We start from the raw sequence: 18657 nt of genomic DNA, 5'->3' as shown, positions 1-18657 counted from the left end.
ATAAAATAATTAAATATAACAATATAACACTGATATATATATACAAAAGTTTATAAAAAAATAATAAAATATTTATAGCTTGATGAATAGTATTTCTCTATATATAGATAAATACTATTCATTTAGGTAAAAAAATATAAGTTTACATCACTTATTGGAAGACTATTTAACAATTTTTTCTCTATATTATAAAGAATTAGACATTTTAGCTCCTCTATTGAGAGTGCTCTTATACTGTCTCATTATCATATTAAAATAAAACATAGATACCAATGCTAGAGATATCTTGCATTCTAGTGTTGTATTATAGTTTGAGTTTATATTTTTTTGGACTCTGTGTTTTATCTTATTACCTGCTTGGACTCTGTATTTTGACAAATTATTTTTTGGACCATATGTTTTGTAAAATAGTTAAAATAGAACCATAAACCCGATTTTGGTCAATGTTTTCTCAACTAAAATCACAACTAATTTACCAAACTAACAATTCAGAATAAAAATAAAATAATTCTGCTTAAAAACTATATTGTTATATTCAATTTTTTCTTCATCAAAATTGAGTTTAGTATTCTATTTTAACTATTTTACAAAATATAGGATCTAAAAAATAATTTATCAAAATACAAAATCAAAACAAATAATTAAACAAAATACATAATCCAAAAAAAATATAACCTCTTGTAGTATTTTAGTGGATATACGTTGTCTTTTTAATATATATTATTGGTTTGTAATAGATATCTATGGAAAAATGGAATAAAGAATTAAGTCTATGGCAGCATAGGTCAACGTACGTAAGCTAGCTGCCACGGTTGTGTGGTGTTTATTTTTTATTTTTATCATCAAGTTGGATAAAATTAAAGGTGGATAACCATTTGATACGCTAATTTTATACTTACATTCTTGAACATGATTTTACTTTTATATACAAAATTCACATATAAATAATTATTTACATATTTACTATATATAGACCAACTAGAAAACAAGTTTTTTTTTTTGTCTTTTTCTTCAAATCTATCTATTTTTCTTTTCTTTTATGTGAAACTTAAAAACAAAATTATGAGAACACTACTCGTGGTTTGGGCACAAAGATAGTAACATCGCGACCTACTATTTAAAGTAGTCATTTTGATATGTGGGAATCATAGATTTTTCGCCATCAACAAAATTAAAAATAACATTTTAGTTTATTTTATATTTAGTTAACCATAAAGTTATTTTTTTGCTTTGTTTATTAAATATATATTTAATAATTGTAATAAGTAATTTAAATGTTGTATTTAAAAATAATTATGTTGTTGCTTTTTAATTTGGTTAAATAAAAATTTAGAATAAAAAACGAAAATATGTATTTATTATAATAATAGGAAAGTAATTTATAAGTTTCTTTTTTGTTTGATAAATAAAAGAAATATTATTATTTACATGTAAATTACATAGTGACTAAAAAGTGAATTAAAATGTTTTTTTTTTTTAAGTTACTAGATAGTATACTAAAAGTAAATTTTGATGATAAAATATATTGTAATTTGATATACTTTAATGTAACTCATTAGTTCCTAAAACAAGCTTGAAAGTGACATAAAACTATCTTAAATAATAAGAGACTAATATAACCGAAAAAATACTAATTAGTATTTTAAGATAAAAAAATCAACAAATAAATTTTAGAGGTAACCAAGTGTATATGAAATAATATGCTATAAAAATAAACTTTTTGTGAAAAAGTAACAAATTGATAACTTATTACCATCATAAGTAACCAAAATGTTATTTTTGAAAACCCAGAAAAATGGGAAATTCAGGATTTCGAAAATGTTTCCAATTTAGGTATATTATTTTTTAAAGTCGTTATTTTTTTATGACGTAGCAAGACATTTTTGTAAATAAAATTTGTACGTGATTTTTGTACCTATTTTATGTTGTATATATATAATGGTAAAAATATCATTTTAAAATCGTACATATTTGATACCCAATATTTCATAGAAATAAAGTGAAGTGTTATCATTGTTGACTACATTTTTCGCTATCAACCTCAATAAGAGAGATTCAAGAAATGATCGTAAGAACACAAAGATTTTTACGTGGTTCAAGTTATGAAAGAACCCTAGTCCACAAGTCTCTAGTATTATGAGAGTTGTTAGCTTGTTATTGCAATTCTCAGGCAGCGTTTAGATTGCTCTGAGTACAAGTGGTTTTCTCTCCAAAAAACTGAACGCTTTACAATGAGACTCCCAACCCTATTTATAGAGGTTGGGGTCATTAATAATAATCATCAGTAATTGATACACATTACTCCTATATTTGGGGGATTAATACACTTTAATGCATTGGATAGAGACTACAACCCAAGCGAGATTTACGGGGCCCACTGCAGAAAGGTAACCACTTTACGGGGAACATGCCCCTGAGACTGTTAGGGCATGTTGTACGTACTCATGTGTCAGGCGGCGTAGTGGGTGTGCGAATTGTCGAGTTGTACACTCAACAACACTGTTGAAGGATCACCCACAAAGGTTGCCAGACGATACTCAGACTCTGAAAACTCGCTCCTACTGACACGTTGACCCTTGTCCTAGGTCTGAGAACTAGAACCTCGGACCTGAGAGGCGATCGAGAGACGAGACCCCTCGCCTTAACTGTCCGAGCTGGAGAACCTCCATCTCCGAGACTGAGCATCAAGGAGTAACTCATCAAGGCACCTACGACCCCTTCAAGGATAGGGCCTCATCTAAGAAGACCCTTGTTCCGACTATAGGCCTCGGGCAGTAACATGCCCCGAGGATGTCCACAAACATTCTAGGCAACCATTGGTGGTTGTCACGTGTCGGTGGTGAAAAATATGGACAACAATTATAATTATTATAATTCTAATAAAAAAAATCTAATGTATTTCGAAGTTTTCGAGTTGTAAATTCAAAAGGCAAATTTCATGTTATATGCATAATAACTTAGTGAAATTTTTTAATATGCCAACATAAGTTACTATCCAAAATATATGACAATTTTAATTTTTTAGACAAAAATACCCCTAACATTCAAATACTCATTTTCTCTCTCAATCCAGACTTTCTTTCTCTAACATTTCTTATTCTCTCACTCTCTCTAACATTCTAATCTTGTAGATCTCAAAAAAATACCAAAATTTAAAAAAAAATCATCTGAAACTGACATTTGAGTGAAAAAATATGAACCTCCAAAGTTTTCATCAAATTTCAATGTAGATCATCGAAAAAGTATCATTTTGGACAAAAATCAAGTTTTCATAATTGCATCGAAACGCCATCGATGCACCATCGAAATACCATCGATTTGGCATTGAAACACAATCGATTTTGCATCGAAAAGTAATCGTTTTGGCCAAAAAATAAGTTTTCATGATTGCATCACAAGAGCATCGAAATACCATCGATTTTGCATCCAAACACCATAAAAAAAACATCTAAATTGCATCAAAACGATGTCTTTCGATGCAATTTCGATGTTCTTGTGATGCAATCATGAAACTTATTTTTGGCAAAAATAATGCTTTTTCGATGCAAATCGATGGTGTTTCGATGTTCTTGCGATGCAAACACGAAAACTTATTTTTCACCAAAACGATGCTTTTTCGATGCAAAATCGATGGTGTTTCGATGCAAAATCGATGGTGTATCGATGCTGTTAAGATGCAAACATGAAAACTTGATTTTTGGCCAAAATGATGCTTTTTCGATGCACAATCGATGGTGTTTCGATGCAATCATAAAAACTTGTTTTTTTTTTGCCAAAATGATGTTTTTCCGATACAAAATCGATGGTATTTCGATGCTGTTGCGATGCACTCATGAAAATTTGATTTTTGGCCAAAGCGATGCTTTTTCGATGCAAAATTGATTCTCTATATTGAAATTTGACGAAAACTTTGGAAGTTCATATTTTTTCACTCAAATGTCTGTTTTAGATGATTTTTTTTTTAATTTTATATTTTTTCGAGCTCTACAAAATTAGAATGAGAGAGAGTGAGAAAGTGAGAGAATGAGATATGTTAGAGAGAGAGAGTTTGGATTGAGAAAGAAAATGAGTGTTTGAATGTTAAGAGTATTTTTGTCTAAAAAATTGAAATCGTCATATATTTGGGATGATAACTTATGTTAATATATTAAAAATTTTCACTAAGTTAGTATGCATATAACATAAAATTTCCATTCAAAATTAGACTGATTTTTTTTTCGAGTCAGAACAATAAAGATGATTCAAATTTTGGATTATTTATTTGGCGTATACCAATATTTCAAAATCATACATATTTGGTATCTAATCTCAAATTTAATTAATCAAATTTTACAAATTTAATTAAATTGTTTTCAATTATATAAGTTTTGAATTTAAATTTAATTACATATAACTGGTTACAATTTGATCATATTGACAAAAATTTATTTACCAAATATTAATCTAGAGTATTAAATATATATAATTTAAAAATACAAAATACCTAAAATAAAATTACCAAAACTATACTTTACAAAAATAAAAGATATGAGTAAATTCTCAAAATTAAATTTTGGGTGAAATGTGTATATTTATGTAAATTTCTCTAACAAGAGATGGATCTAATTGGGAGTGTTTTATGCTACATATAACTTACTTTTTTGAACGCAATCACTAGTGACTTTAATTCGTAACGATTACGATAATTTATTGTGACTTGAAACTAATATAAATATTTGAGCTTTAGTGAATGAGTAACGTAGAGTTCAAGTTATCGCAAATGTATCTTATAATAATTATGACGATCTTATAAAATTATTAATATTGGAAAGAGAAAATCATTTCAACCCTAAAATACTGATAATGGCATTGTTTCGTACGTGTGATCACCTACCATCTACCACACAACCACTTCAAAAAATTTCACACCAATTCAATTATACAATGAATAATGAATGATCTTGTTAATATAATAGAACTACATAACAACAGTGTGTGATTACCCAAAACAAAATTAATAATGCAAGACTAACGATCATCATTGTTGCTAACAGTTGGCCAAAAATAGTATAAAAAACCCCATATATTATTACCACAAAATAGTTTCATTATTGCTACAAAATAAAATACCACCAAGAATGCTATATATTTGGTACTTGTGTTTTTGCAAAGTATCATTTTGATACTCTCTGTTTTCAATAATGCTCATATGGTACCTGTATTTTAAAATCCTACATATTTGTTACTCTAAACTCAAATTTAATTAATAAAATTTTACCAATTTAATCAAACTGCTGTCAATTATGTAAGTTCTAAATTTAAATTTAATTACTTAATTACATATAACTGATGACAGTTTGATCATATTGACAAAATTTTATCTATCAAATCTGAGTATAAGGTATCAAATATGTATAATTTTAAAATACAGGTACTATATAAGTATTATTGAAAACAGAGAATACCAAAATAATATTTTGCAAAAACATATGATACCAAATGAGTAAAATCCCATTATTACCACAAAATAGTTTCATTATTGCTACAAAAGAAAATACCACCAAGAATAATGATCATACAGTACATATTTCAAGTATTTTCCAACTCAAGTTATTATGTATTCCTTTTTTATATTTCCAGATAATTTTTTTTTCTTGAAAGGTTAATTAATCCAACACACCAATAAAAGTTCACCTAATTAATAATTCTAAGTGGACCCTAATCTATGAAAGAGAGAACCTTTCGGCCCATGGGAGTAGGAGCTAGCTAGATGGAGAGGCTAATTCTAATTGCATTATGTGAAAACTGTTGAAGTGAACTCCATCTCCATATCTTCATAAGAACAATTATACAAACAAAATATGTTTAGCATAATAGCCACTTATTGCTTAATCCAGTGTGGTTTAGTGCTCTTTAAGCCCTTTAAACCACAGGGAAGGAATATCATCAATGGTCATGATGAACATGGAAATCATTCAATTTTAATCATTTTGTCCAAGCTGGTATTATTGACTTTGAGCTCCCACTTTGTATAAATCAAAGCCCAAATTTTAGGTAAATGAGTATATCAGCTGAGATGTTTCAGCAGGCATGCTGAGGACACACAGATCAATGGTTAATATATATTATGAATTAGAGCTGCAGCATTGTTTTAAAAGAAGGATTTTGCAATCTTAAATAAAAAACCTAGTTTCAAATTTTAAAGATGGATTAGGGACAGCTCCAATTAATATAAAATAAAACATGGGACAAAAAGTTCAACAAACATAAAATTGAAGTCAGATTTTACTTGACTCCTAAATCAAAAGCAGGTGGTGATTAGGTGCTAGCTCTATTGGGATTTGAGTTTTTTTTTTTTTTTTTTGAAGAAAAATATTAATAAAGGTATTTAAAACATAACCCACATGACTATGCTTCAATGCTGGGCCTGCTGCTGCCTAGGCTTGGCCCCCACTACTGGTAACTTTTTCAAATAATGTAATCATATTGAAGTTAATCACTCCAAATCCTTATCATCTGAAGTTTAAAATCAGCAGACCCCAGTGTTACCCTGCACTGTAAATTGTAACTCTTAAGAAAGGGTTTTGGATGAAGATGGTTGTCCACCAATGTTGAGTTAAGTCGTGTAGAGGAATTTTATGACCCAAAAAAAAAGTCGTTTTGGCAGTTTATTTTACACAACAGAGACCCCCCACCCCAACTCAACTTGACTATTCATTCAAAAAGTTGGGGGAAAAAATAAGGGGTAAGAATTCATTGAGTTAAACTAGAAAGTCAGATCTCAAGCTTGTCAAAAAAAAAAATATATCAACCATTACCTTTGTCTCCCACCTAACTCCCATTTGGTGGTAGCGTTTTAAGGAGGATTCACAAAAACATTGGATTTTATATGTTCCTAGAAGAGTCTGATCAAATGGTCCTTATTTCTTTCTATCTTCCCACTAGATTCCTTGAACATGTCACAAGTGGAGCACTATTGTTTGATTTTTCAATTGACTAGAAAATTTTGAATCTTCCAGTGCCATTGAAAAGTCAGAGTACTTGTTTAAATATTGTCACTAATTTGGTTAGCTATCTTTGTATGTGTACATCAGAATTTCTATGTGTAAATGAAGTTTCGTTCATAAAAAAAAAAGTATGAAGTTACAGATTCGAATATATATGGATGATAAAGAAGTGGAGTGGGGGCGGTGAAATGAACCATTAAAGTGTACCAAATTACCAAAATTTAGACCTATACGTCGACCTTCTTTTATGAAACTAGTCAATGCATATCTATTTGACCACTTTAATGAACTCTATTAAGCATATATTCTTCATTTTGGCCACAAGATTAAAAATCCATACATGTAATTTTCATGTCGCCGTATTTGATGAATTAAGTTACGTGATTCATATCAGCGTGTTAACTTGCGTATTAAACCAAAATTAATCCTATAAAAGAGAAAATTAAAAAGCCATAATAGGCGTCAAAAGAGGAGCACTAGAAGAAAAATGGGAGAAAATTGAGAAAAAGACTTTGGGAGTTTTGAAGTCTTATTCCAATGTCACATTTAGACCCCAAACAAAAAAGGTCATATTTTTCACCCTATCTCTCCTCCAAGAAAGTCAAGTCTTTGAATCCTCACCACCAAGAGAGAGGCATCTCTAATTTGCTTCTTTGAACTCTCTCCCTTACGTCTCCCATCCATTTCAAATTTGGGCTACAAGATCCTTCCCACCCCCCATTCCTTCCCCAAAGAACAAGTCCAACTTTTTCTCCTTAAACACTTTCTCTACATCTTCTTCACATTTTTGTCCCAACTTTAGTTGAAGAATCTCGCACAAAAGCTACAAACCAAATACTGGGTTTCGGAGTGCGAAGCTAATTTCCATCTGGGCTATCTTCATTTTCAGAGAAATTTTTTCTAAACTTGTCATTTCATTGCAAGATCATTTTTTTATTTCATCTGGGTAATTACAAAAAAAAAATGACAGAGCCGACTCGGATTGATCGAACATTGGATGATTCAAAAGCGGTAGAGCTAACTGGGAAGATCATGGTTGTAGCCATCATAGTGTTCTTCGTTGTGGTTGTGTTCGTGATTTTTCTCCATCTCTACGCTAAATGGTTCTGGTGGCGCATTGAGGAAGATGCGGCGTCGTCCGGTCAACAGAGCAGCAATCGACGCAGGCGCCGACGCTTCGTCTTTGCTCCGGGCCAAGACCCGAATATCGTCACTCTACGAAGAGGGCTCGACACCTCTATTCTCCAGTCCATTCCCGTACTGGTGTTTCACCCTGAAGACTTCAAAGATGGTCTCGAATGCGCGGTTTGCCTCTCCGACCTCGCCCAGGGCGAAAAAGCGAGGCTTCTTCCCAAATGCAACCATGGCTTCCACGTGGATTGTATAGACATGTGGTTCCAGTCTCACTCCACTTGCCCAATTTGCAGAAACTCAGTAGCTCAAGAAAGCTCCTCTGAGTTCTCGAGTTTGTCAAGGGAAGAGAGTGTACGGACACCATTGGAGGATTTAGCTTCTGTGTCAACAGAGTTTCCGAATTTCCCCACCAACGTTTTGTTTTGGGGGAACCAAACCCAGGTGAGCTCTGGCAGCACTAGTTTGGAAGAGGGTCCTTCTTCACAACCTTCTGCATCACCTTCTTCATCATCGTTATCTTCAACTCCATCGTCGTCTTCAGTGGCTGCAAGTAGGCCAGAGGGTGTTTTGGTAATTGACATACCGAGTGAGAGCTCCCAAACGACGTCAGTAGCTCCTTCGGGTAGTAGGATAGTGATGGAGGACGAATTGAAGTCGCCTGTACCGACGAGACTAAGGTCATTAAAAAGGCTTCTTAGTAGGGATAAAAGGGTGAGTCCCAGTTCTGGTGACCTTGAGCAAGGAAGCAGAGGACAGAGTTAGAATGTCGTTTTTGAGATAGTGGGTGTTTGAATTTACTATTCAAGCCAAAATATGTGTACACATATTTGATATTGGAACTGTGATGAAGAATACCAGAAGAAAATGATCCCAGAGACGAGAAAATTTGTTGTCTCAGAGTGTCTGATAATTAATTTTCAAATCTACCATCCAGAGCTCTTTGAAAATGGGCAAAATTGAAAAGCAAAAAAAAATGTTATTTTGCTCAATGTCGTTTTGTTCTTCAGAAGATTAAGTAGCGTTTGAGCTTGAGACATCTCAAAAAAGAAAAAGCAGCCCTTTGTGGACTGCCTGCCTTCTATACAAGTAATTTGTACATTTTTATTTATTTTTTCCTTGAAAATAGATTCACATCACAACAATTGTTTGAAATGAATGTATATTGAGAAAGCGAAAAATAGTTGGTTTGTTAAAATTCTTAAGTTATATATGGGGTTTGATTTTCCCATTTGTTCGTTATTGGACACAATTTAGTTTCAGCCATATTTTGATTATCATTACATTACTGTGCTTAAAAACTTGTCAAGTGCCTTAGCCTCTAAAATCTATATGTTTCGGTGTTCTTCCAATGGTAATCTCCCCAAGGTTTTGGGAATGAAATTCTGCAGTGCCTTCTTCTGGCAATAGGAAAGGTCCCTTCCCATTTATGATATATATTTATTGACGTAAAGAAAGAGTTAGTTTACTCTTATTATCTTATTTCCTTGACCCTTTGTTTACTCCAAAATGGTACTAGCTAGTCAGCACTAGTGGCCCTTTTGGATAAATATATGCATACAAAGACCTCATGTCTCTCCTTTAATAAACAACATTACATGCACTTGTGATTTCAACTTCAGTGGTTCTTTCTGACTTGATACCAAGTCACCAACTAAAGGACACCTTTACCATTGAAAAAGCTAAAACATGTGTCAAGCATGGCAATCGAGGTTGTTGATTAAAGTTGAATGATATAAAAAATGTATGCAGAACTGGGGTAAGTTCCTCTTTTGAAAATCGAGCAAGGAAATGATAGTGATGTCTTTCCCAAAGCTTACTCAAAGTCACTAAGTGGTTGAGATTTTCGTATAATTTTTTTCTTCCTCTGTGCGAAAATTAAAACATGATTGCTTTTCACATTGAAATTAAAAGAAAATTTTAAGACAATAGATTTTGATTTGATGGGAAGTCTTTTTCATTTGGTTTGAAAGTATATGCAGATTGCAGACTCCAATTTTTCCTGAAAGTATCGATAGTCAGGTACCATATCCAAATAGTAACTCAAACACGGAAGATTAAAAACCATGCAGAAGCACACTCAGTTCACTTGTGAAAAGAATTTCAAGCTAAAAAACCATATCTAGATTTTATATATGCATCAAGGACACACGAAATCAGAAAAAACACAAGGTTTAATCAAAACTCTAATGATTCATATAAACAACCAAATCCACTTATTAGTGCCTGTCTTCCAAATTAACATGTTCAACTGCATTACAATCCCAGCCACGGTTCAAAATTCAGAAAGCAGTTGTTAACATGTTCTACTGTTCCATCAAATGAACGCTCCTTGAGATGGCCTAAACCACCATTGGTGCGGTGGTGCTGCAATACTATGATACCTTATAAACAGGCCCGTAGCCGTAGGTAGAAGCAGTGCTGCAGCCAAGCTGGTCAAGACACGAATAGGGTACCTCAGTGTCTGCTCTCCTCGTGGGATTGAAAAGACTAGCAATTGGTCCAGAGGTCGGACGCCGAGGCCTGTTATCTGTTGTAGCCATTCCACAGCTATAAACTGGACCAGATGCATAACCCCGTTTTGTATTGGGAACACGAGAATTGGTCACTTGTTCCGTGTGAGACTTGCTCTTTTTCTCACCTTTCCACCATGGCAAAAGAAACGTTTTCCATGCTTTCTTCTTCTTCTTCTTATTCTTCCCTTGCTCCGGTTCTCTCTTTCCAGCTTCTTCTTTATTATTGGCTGATGAGATCTCAAAGTTAAAGTTTACATTGAGTTTCGCTTCTTCGAGAAACTGATCATCAAAGTTTAAACAAGATAACATGAGCAATGAACGATACTGACTTGTCTACAGTTAAGAAAGAAGACCCTCAAGAAAACCAAGAGAAATTTTTTCTTATTGAAAATGAAAGTGCAATGAGAAATGTTAATAATCAGTCATGTGTTATTATTACCTGAGAAAACTCCGCATGAGGATCATATTCATCACTATTGTAATCATTTGTCTCATTTTTTGGGTACACTGGAGATTTTTTCTTCATAGTTGCCTGAAACAGAGGTACCAATATGAGAATGAACTATGCTTTAATAGCTTGGAAAAGAAGCAGAAGAAGGCATTATGGAAATGTTTGAGGAATTAACTTAACTGATCAGAGGGACAAGAAGATAGCCAGCCTCGTCAGCCAAATCCTTCTCGTTCTGCTATTGTGATTGTGAATTTAATGCCATGAATGTGTATTTAAGCATCAGAAAAGGAAAGACCAACTATCACAATGGAAAACCAAGTCAGAGACAGAGAGAACATTTTGGCAATGTTGAGCTTTCTTCATATAATGAATGACCCTTGGAATAAGGAAAGACAGATGATACTACCAAATCATGTAATCATATTTTAAATTCACCAAATGTGTTAAGCAACATATATTTAGACAAATGACCCCAACTTCAATAAAGGGGAGGAAAAAAAACAAAAAAAAGACAAGTTCACCCAAATCATGATATTGATCACTAGGAGGAAGGCTGAGCACTTAATTAAAAGACAAAAAAGAATCACCAATTTAATTGAATTAATTAATATGAGAGGAATTACCCACATCATTAATCAACCCCACAAAACAGGGGAACCCCACACTTTGCCTTAACTTTGGTATCAACTTTCAAAAAACACAGGTCATGCTGCAACCCAGTGACCACAAAGAAAAAAGTCTTTCTCTCTTAAGCCAGGATTTGTATATTGATCATTTCAGAGTCCAAACAAATTAACTTTTTTCTAATGGAATGAGAAAGTTACGAGTTAAAGAAATAAAATGCAAAAAGTTGAAAAAGTTAATTATATCCCAAGAAAAAGAATGGCAAAGCGTAGGTACTAATTAAGTATGTCTTTATTTATTATTATTAAAAAATTAGGTATGCGACCGGTGACTCCGCCGCATTTTGCGGAGACCAATTGTTTTTCAATAGGTTTAAGATTAAGATGCAATACAGTTAGTCACGACAAAAAAAAAGATGCAATACAGTTAGTCAACCTCAAAGTCTTGTTGCTTATGACATAATATTCAGCTGAGTTCTTGGTTTTTAATTCCTATAATCCAGGAAATATTTCCTATAGATTTGTTACTACTCTTATTATTATTATTGCTATTATTATTATTAGACTATGCAATATTAACATGACACCACTAAGTTGGAAAGGACAGTAAGCATAAGCACCGACCACACTCAAAGCATCAAAGTTGAATGGATTACATAAAAGAAATCCTTGGCAACATAATTTTAACTTTTACACGCATATTTTCATCGGAGAAAAAGTTGTGTGTAAAACATTTCGAAATTGGTGGGTGTTCTTTACATTTAACCATAAGTAGTCAATATTAATACCAAATATATGTATTGGCTTAAAAATACAGAGCTAAAAGAATACCGCAGATCATACATGTTACTCTAATTTCAGCTTGGAGTGAAAAACATGCAGTAGTAGAAAGGGTATCACGGCCTAATGGCTGAAGATCACTTTAGTAAGTTCATCTTGATAATCTAATGAATAAATAAAAAAAACAAAATCAAAATTTAAAGAAAAGAAAAAACGAGTAAAGACTCGCAAACAGAAACTCCCACTAGATTAAGATATCACATGCAAGTCAGGTTGGAACATTGACCAACAAACGATCAAACTGAGTCTCCTCTATACAAATCATGTTAGATATAACACAAAACTAGAAGTATTTCGAACTAGTCTCTTTAACATGCAAAAGCCTAGCCTGATCTCCACTGACCCCAATAATCTTTATCATTTGTGATCTGTGGTATCAAAGTTGTAACAGAGGTAGAGCCATTACAAGGCCAAAGATAGAAACAAGCAGCAACATCATCCAGGTTGGTATTGACTGCTTTTTTTCTATCCTCCTATTGTTCGGAACAACTTCTCTTTTCACATCTCCCTTGGAATCATCCTTTTTTAACAAGGGCTTTGAATTTTCTAGCACAGATGCATCAGAGGACGCTTGATCTGCAATAAGCTGCTGCTGCTGGTTAAACTTCTCCACATACTCAGGAAATATTTTCCGGAATGTTGCACTGTTTTGTAAAAAAAAAAATTCTCAGCCCAAATACAATTCAACCCCAAATTCAAAAACAAGATAAAGAGATCCATGTGAATCCCATATATGTAAAAGTTTCTGTGCATCCAGGATACTTACTGCGTACAATTGAAAGCAAGGGAAGCTTCTGCTAAACGCCGTTTTTCTGCAGTGGTGGTGTTCACACTACCAGTAGTAGGACTAGTGTCCATCTGCAGAATAATATAATCATGATATAAATTCATGCTTATGAAAAATATAAGTAGCTTTAGCAACATATTCATGAAGAGAATGTAATATGTATGAATCTGAAAGCTATTTGAACACAAGCAAATATGAAAAAAAGGTAAAGATACAACAACAAATCAACCAGAATACTGTACAGCCACCCACAACAAACTTACCATGAACGAAAGAAGTCCTTGAAGTATGCTGCATTTTTTAAGGAGAACATGTAAGAGGTATTAGATTCTCCACAGTTGTTTCCTAGCAGCTTTTGAGCAGTTTAGAAAATTAAATAACATAAAACACAGGCCTCTGAAACTGGTCTCATCTTACCTTGATACGGACCACATAGGATTCCAACTTTCCGGATGAACTAAAAAAAAAAGGGTCAAAAACAGAAAGATCAGATAACAATGATATGTATAACTAGAAAATAACATCTTCAAATACTGCAATAGAAAACACACAATCACTCATAGATAAGCATAATTTCCTCTGCGTCATGAATCGTCCATTAGGAGTAACCATGCTGCAGCATAGGTAAACATAGATAAAAGTCAAAAACCACCAAACTGAACTTTTTTACACAAATATGATGTGGGTGAATGGTTAGGCAGCACATATCATGAAGAGGTTAGGGATCTAGAAGGCAAATTACCTGATTCCTGGAGGCTTATATGGATACTCGGGAGGAAATTTGATCTTCCCATAGTAAAATCCACCTAATGGAGATGAGTATAGATACAGTATGAAGATAAATTAGTAAAGTTAATAAGAAAATCATCCTGATAGTACCCTCAAAAAACAGAAAACTTTGTCATGGGACTAACCTGCAAAAGGTGTTCCTTCACTTCCCTCCAACACATAATCTGAATCATAGAGAAACAAAAATATGGATAAAGTACTAATGAATCATTAAAAAATAGCTTACCTTAAAAAGTAAAAGAGAAAAGCATTAACTGTCCCAAACTAACAAACATGAAGTTAAAGATACAAATTCACATGTCAACTAGAATTAAGCCACAGGGAAATATCTACAAGAAAGTCAATATTACCATTGCAAATTGCATATTTAACAGCATTAAGCAAAAATACATTTGCTCATGGGCATTGGTTGTAAATCATTTTAAGTTGGCATCCAAGATACAGCTACTTTGTTGATCAACCAACTACATTTTTCCAATAATATTTCAAAAATTATTTGAGATTCCATTCAAGTCAAGTTAGCATCAGGCATGCAAAGTATTAATTTGGCAAGCTCCTGTCAACAACAACTTATTGTTAATGAAATAGAATGACATCTAACAACATTACTATGGAAGAATGCAGTTGTCTGAATATGAAATCTTTAATTATTATTATTTAAACTGGGCTCCCAACCTACCCTATAATATTTGAGGAATAGAAGGGACGTCTTTAATTATATAAAGAAAAGTACTACAAAAACAGTCCCCCAAAACTCAAATAAACAAGATGCAGTTGCTGGAACGAGCAAACAAATCACAACCATGTCAACTTGATTAGATGATACCTCCAAATTGTTGCCAAATTGGCCAGCTCCCATCCATGCTATTCAGCTAGCTGCTAGCATTATCTTTATTTATCGACAATTTGAGCAATCCTATTTAATAATTGCATTAATTCCTTAAATATTCTTGTAATTTCCACATTTTGCCAATGTATATTAGGAAAACATACATCAATATTCAGACTGATTTCTTATCCATCTAAAACATTTGGTTAGAGCAGAAACATGACAAGAAAGAGGAAGCACTTCAACAGATGACAACATAGCAAAACAAGTTTCACTACAGTTTGAAACATAACAGATTGATATAAACTTACGCCATTCGAGAATGTCATTTGGGGAAGGGCGAGCGACAACATGGGAAACTGGTTCCTATTAAATTACAAGCAACTGAATAAGCTTCCAACGAAGGGGGTGAAAAAAAAACTTATGTAAGAAAATTTTCTTGACCATAATCCACAAGTCAAAAACACAAATTTGAAGAAATAAGTACAGTCTTCCATTTCATAAACTGAAGAATGTAACAGGCATAAATTTTAAAAAGGAAGTGAATAAATGGAGAAGTTAACAGTGTATCTTTCTAGCTTAAATAAATTTGTTGGTACTGGGTAGTTAAGATGACAACAGCACAACATATGCATAAGAAGCAAATCCGGAAGGACCAACATCATGAAAGCAAATGTAGTTAATAAAAGAATGCCAGAATAATAAAATAACATAACTATAGCAGTATAGCAGATAGCAGATAGCAGATGAAAACTAAACAGTGATCAGATTCATACTTTGCAGAGCGCTCTGTATTCTTTCTGAAGTCGCTTGACACATGATTTATCTGCCATCACTCAGATTATACGCTTACAGTCCTTACAAATTGAACTGCCAATTGCTGCTAAATTATTAGCTGCTCTGCTCTTCTCACTGACATTTAAAAGTAAGAATCTATGAGAGTGAGATGACTGTGTCTATGAATGGAAAATGAACCTCTCAGTTTAAAGGAATACAAAATTTAACAGAAATTTGACCCAATCCTCAACCAATCAAATACCCGTTCCAACTATTATATCATACATTTTTCAAATAATAACACAACCAGAAAATTACAATCTCTGGAAATTTAAGGGGCAAGACAAATTAGGGTTTTAAGCCAGTTATGCCAATCTGAACCCATCAGAATACATATAGGTAAATATAATTAAAATAACACAGAAACTAAACAGACCCCTTCCAATTCTATGGAGGGTTATAGTAATGAATTCCAATTGAAATACAAACCCTAAATTAAATACCAATCCTAGTTTTCAGAGCCTAATCCGATCATCGTCGTCCAAAAGGCATAAACGTTGGTCACAGTCCCAGAATGATGCTTCAATTGAATGACTAAATGAGAAAATTGAAAATAGTAATAATTAACAAATACATATAATATAGAAAAGCAAATCAATCCATTTATCTCCAGAATCAAAACCACGAAACTCAAAGCAAAACACCCACCATATCAGAAATCAAATATATTAATATAACCCTCTCGGGCGATCAAACCCAACCAAAAAAGAATGAGAAAGCAAAATCGGCATCGGAGAGAAAAAGAAACACAACAAATTTCATTTTTTAGGGAAAAAAAGAAAAAGAAAAAGGAAATTGAGATGGAGATGGAGAACGAACCTGTTGTGTGGAATCAGTGAGATTCTACTTATTTGGAATGAAATTATAATATTTTGGTCAGAAAAATCAAACAAATAGCGTAGTTCGTACATATATGGCATATGTATTCTGATGCGTAAGGCTGACATCCATTTATTTATTTCTCCGTTTTTTTAAAAATAAATAATTTTATTTGCAGATTATTCTCATTGGACGACCACTGCTGGCTCACGGTTCACGTCGGTAAAACTAGACCAGCAGGCCCATTTTACTTTACTTGTTCTAGAAGGCCCCCATTACTATGGGCCCTAACCAATTCAAAGATAAAAGGGGTAATTTTGCAAATTAAACTCCTTATTTAGGTTGGGTTGATCCATCAGTCTATACCCATTATATTAAGGGATATTTACACAATTCATTACAATATCTTTTTTATTTACTATATGGGAAAATTACATTTTACACGGTAATTTAAAAAAAAATCGTTTTATACGAAAATTATATAAATTACAAAATTACGGCCCTTTTCCGTGTACGAAATATTTTGTTCTCCTTAGTTGATATTTTTTTGTGCACTATATCTGTAATTTTGAGTCAACATTTTGCTTTAGTCAAATTAACATTTTATACATATATATAAATATATTTATTGTCAAATTGCGTGGTATTCTACCTTTATTTATTTAATATTTTTTGTCAAATCATTCTTTTTATTGAAAAAAGTGAAATCAATATAAAAGTTTCAAAATTATTTCCTGCTTTATTTAATTTATATATTTTTGTTATACATTTACAACATTAATTAGACACATCATCTTATATTAATAAAGACAAAATTTTAAGATATGCCTTCAATTGTAAAAAATGAAATGGTTTTGTGCTTATTTGATGATGCCATGAACTTTTGTAACATATATTAATAGTAGCAAAAGAAATAGTAATAAAAAATATTATATATTTTTTAAAATCATAGCTAGTCAAATCTCAACACACAATGTTAAGCAAAAATCATAATCTAGTCCAAGTTTTAAGCTTTGTTAGAAAAATATATTTTAAAGTTAAGAAATTAGTTTTGTAAGTCTTTGTAACAATCATGTTAAATAAATTTATATATTTTTTTGTAAATGTTAGTTACAAAAATAAATTTTTTGGTTGTGAAATTAATTTTGTAAACTGTTGTTACAAAAATGTAAAACTTATTTTAAAAAATATTGTATTTCACCACTCTGTAACCGCATTTTTCATATAAATATATATTTAATAAATTGTTTTATAAATAATGAATATCTTAAATTTATATTTTTAAGTTGTATAGCATAAATATGATGTTTCCTATAACTTTTTGGTACAATATTGTAACAATATGAAAAAGTATAATATTTTTATGTATATTTTAGTTATGATTTTTTAACTATAAAATATTTTCGTAAATATTAGTTACAAAAATATCTTTCTTAGTTGTAAAACTAGATTTGCAAACTATTATTACAAAAATAAAAAAAATTAGTTACGAATTTGTTTGTAAGTTTTTTCTACAAAAAAAAATATACAATTCTATAACTGATTTTTGTAAATATTATTTACAAACATGTAACAAATATTTACAATTTTGTAATAGATATTTACAAGTTTGTAAACATTGATCACAAAAAATTGTATTTTACCACTTTTATTAACAATTTTGCTACTCTGTATTTACACTTTTGTCTCTCCGTGTTTTTATCCAAAAATTGCGTATTTTTGTAATGTACCGTATTTTTCATATATTTTTTTTAACTTTTAGTGTATTTTTGTAAATTTCCCTTTTTATAATCACATTTTCTATAACACTCTTACTAAAAAATATTGTGTTGTGAGTGTTTGAGAAAAAAAAAATGGTATAAGAATAACAGAAACCAAAATATTGGGTATTAAAAAAAAGTAATTTAAAATATAGCTAAAAATGAGATAGGATCACTTAAAATAAGTACCCTTCACATATATATATATAGACTACATATGTAGAGTGACAAAATCTTAGTAATTCTAAGTTAAAATATTGATAATTTCAAAACTTAAGAAGTTACACAA

At 31.9% G+C, this 18657-nt stretch overlaps 3 protein-coding genes across 11 annotated transcripts; 1 reads left to right on the top strand and 2 right to left on the bottom strand.

Moving 5' to 3' along the window:
• The first annotated feature begins 7600 nt into the window (after nt 1-7600).
• LOC133794642 (RING-H2 finger protein ATL3) lies at nt 7601-9383 on the top strand. The gene has a single exon (XM_062231985.1). It carries the CDS (start codon nt 7950-7952, stop codon nt 8880-8882), a length of 933 nt encoding a protein of 310 aa, XP_062087969.1. The 5' UTR covers nt 7601-7949; the 3' UTR covers nt 8883-9383.
• An 844-nt stretch (nt 9384-10227) lies between these two features.
• LOC133794641 (uncharacterized) lies at nt 10228-11863 on the bottom strand. 2 transcript variants are annotated; one of them, XM_062231982.1, is made up of 3 exons: nt 11265-11858; nt 11073-11165; nt 10228-10912 (listed from the first exon to the last, which is right to left on the bottom strand). In XM_062231982.1, exons 2-3 carry the CDS (start codon nt 11157-11159, stop codon nt 10493-10495), a joined length of 507 nt encoding a protein of 168 aa, XP_062087966.1. In that variant the 5' UTR covers nt 11160-11165; nt 11265-11858; the 3' UTR covers nt 10228-10492. The 2 variants fall into 2 exon arrangements, with proteins under 2 accessions (XP_062087966.1, XP_062087968.1); XM_062231984.1 differs by having other exon boundaries at nt 11073-11863.
• An 854-nt stretch (nt 11864-12717) lies between these two features.
• Nucleotides 12718-16763, bottom strand: LOC133794640 (ubiquitin-conjugating enzyme E2 34-like). Of its 8 annotated transcripts, none has more exons than XM_062231975.1 (11): nt 16609-16710; nt 16219-16323; nt 15729-15864; nt 15264-15318; nt 14249-14287; nt 14077-14140; nt 13886-13947; nt 13752-13791; nt 13598-13625; nt 13314-13405; nt 12718-13191 (listed from the first exon to the last, which is right to left on the bottom strand). In XM_062231975.1, the coding sequence occupies exons 3-11, from the start codon at nt 15783-15785 to the stop codon at nt 12924-12926; spliced, it is 705 nt and encodes a 234-aa protein (XP_062087959.1). In that variant the 5' UTR covers nt 15786-15864; nt 16219-16323; nt 16609-16710; the 3' UTR covers nt 12718-12923. The 8 variants fall into 8 exon arrangements, with proteins under 8 accessions (XP_062087959.1, XP_062087961.1, XP_062087958.1 ...); XM_062231977.1 differs by having other exon boundaries at nt 16233-16323; XM_062231974.1 differs by lacking the exon at nt 16219-16323 and having other exon boundaries at nt 16609-16763.
• Nucleotides 16764-18657: the final 1894 nt, after the last annotated feature.

Source organism: Humulus lupulus, chromosome 8, assembly GCF_963169125.1.
Source record: "Humulus lupulus chromosome 8, drHumLupu1.1, whole genome shotgun sequence".
Lineage (NCBI taxonomy): Eukaryota > Viridiplantae > Streptophyta > Magnoliopsida > Rosales > Cannabaceae > Humulus > Humulus lupulus.
Note: the sequence above shows the minus strand (reverse complement) of the source record. Positions and strands in the feature narration are given on the sequence as shown.

What these genes read in the sequence shown, in the direction of transcription:
- LOC133794642 (XM_062231985.1), top strand. Translation starts at nt 7,950, where the DNA reads ATGACAGAGCCGACTCGGATTGATCGAACATTGGATGATTCAAAAGCG.
- LOC133794641 (XM_062231984.1), bottom strand. Translation starts at nt 11,159, where the DNA reads ATGAAGAAAAAATCTCCAGTGTACCCAAAAAATGAGACAAATGATTAC. An exon ending in CTCATGCGGAGTTTTCTCAG is followed by an intron (nt 10,913 to 11,072) that starts GTAATAATAACA and finishes TTTGATGATCAG; the next exon opens with TTTCTCGAAGAAGCGAAACT.
- LOC133794640 (XM_062231974.1), bottom strand. Translation starts at nt 15,785, where the DNA reads ATGGCAGATAAATCATGTGTCAAGCGACTTCAGAAAGAATACAGAGCG. An exon ending in CCTATGTGGTCCGTATCAAG is followed by an intron (nt 13,626 to 13,751) that starts GTAAGATGAGAC and finishes TAAAAAATGCAG; the next exon opens with CATACTTCAAGGACTTCTTT. An exon ending in CTTGCTTTCAATTGTACGCA is followed by an intron (nt 13,192 to 13,313) that starts GTAAGTATCCTG and finishes TTTACAAAACAG; the next exon opens with TGCAACATTCCGGAAAATAT.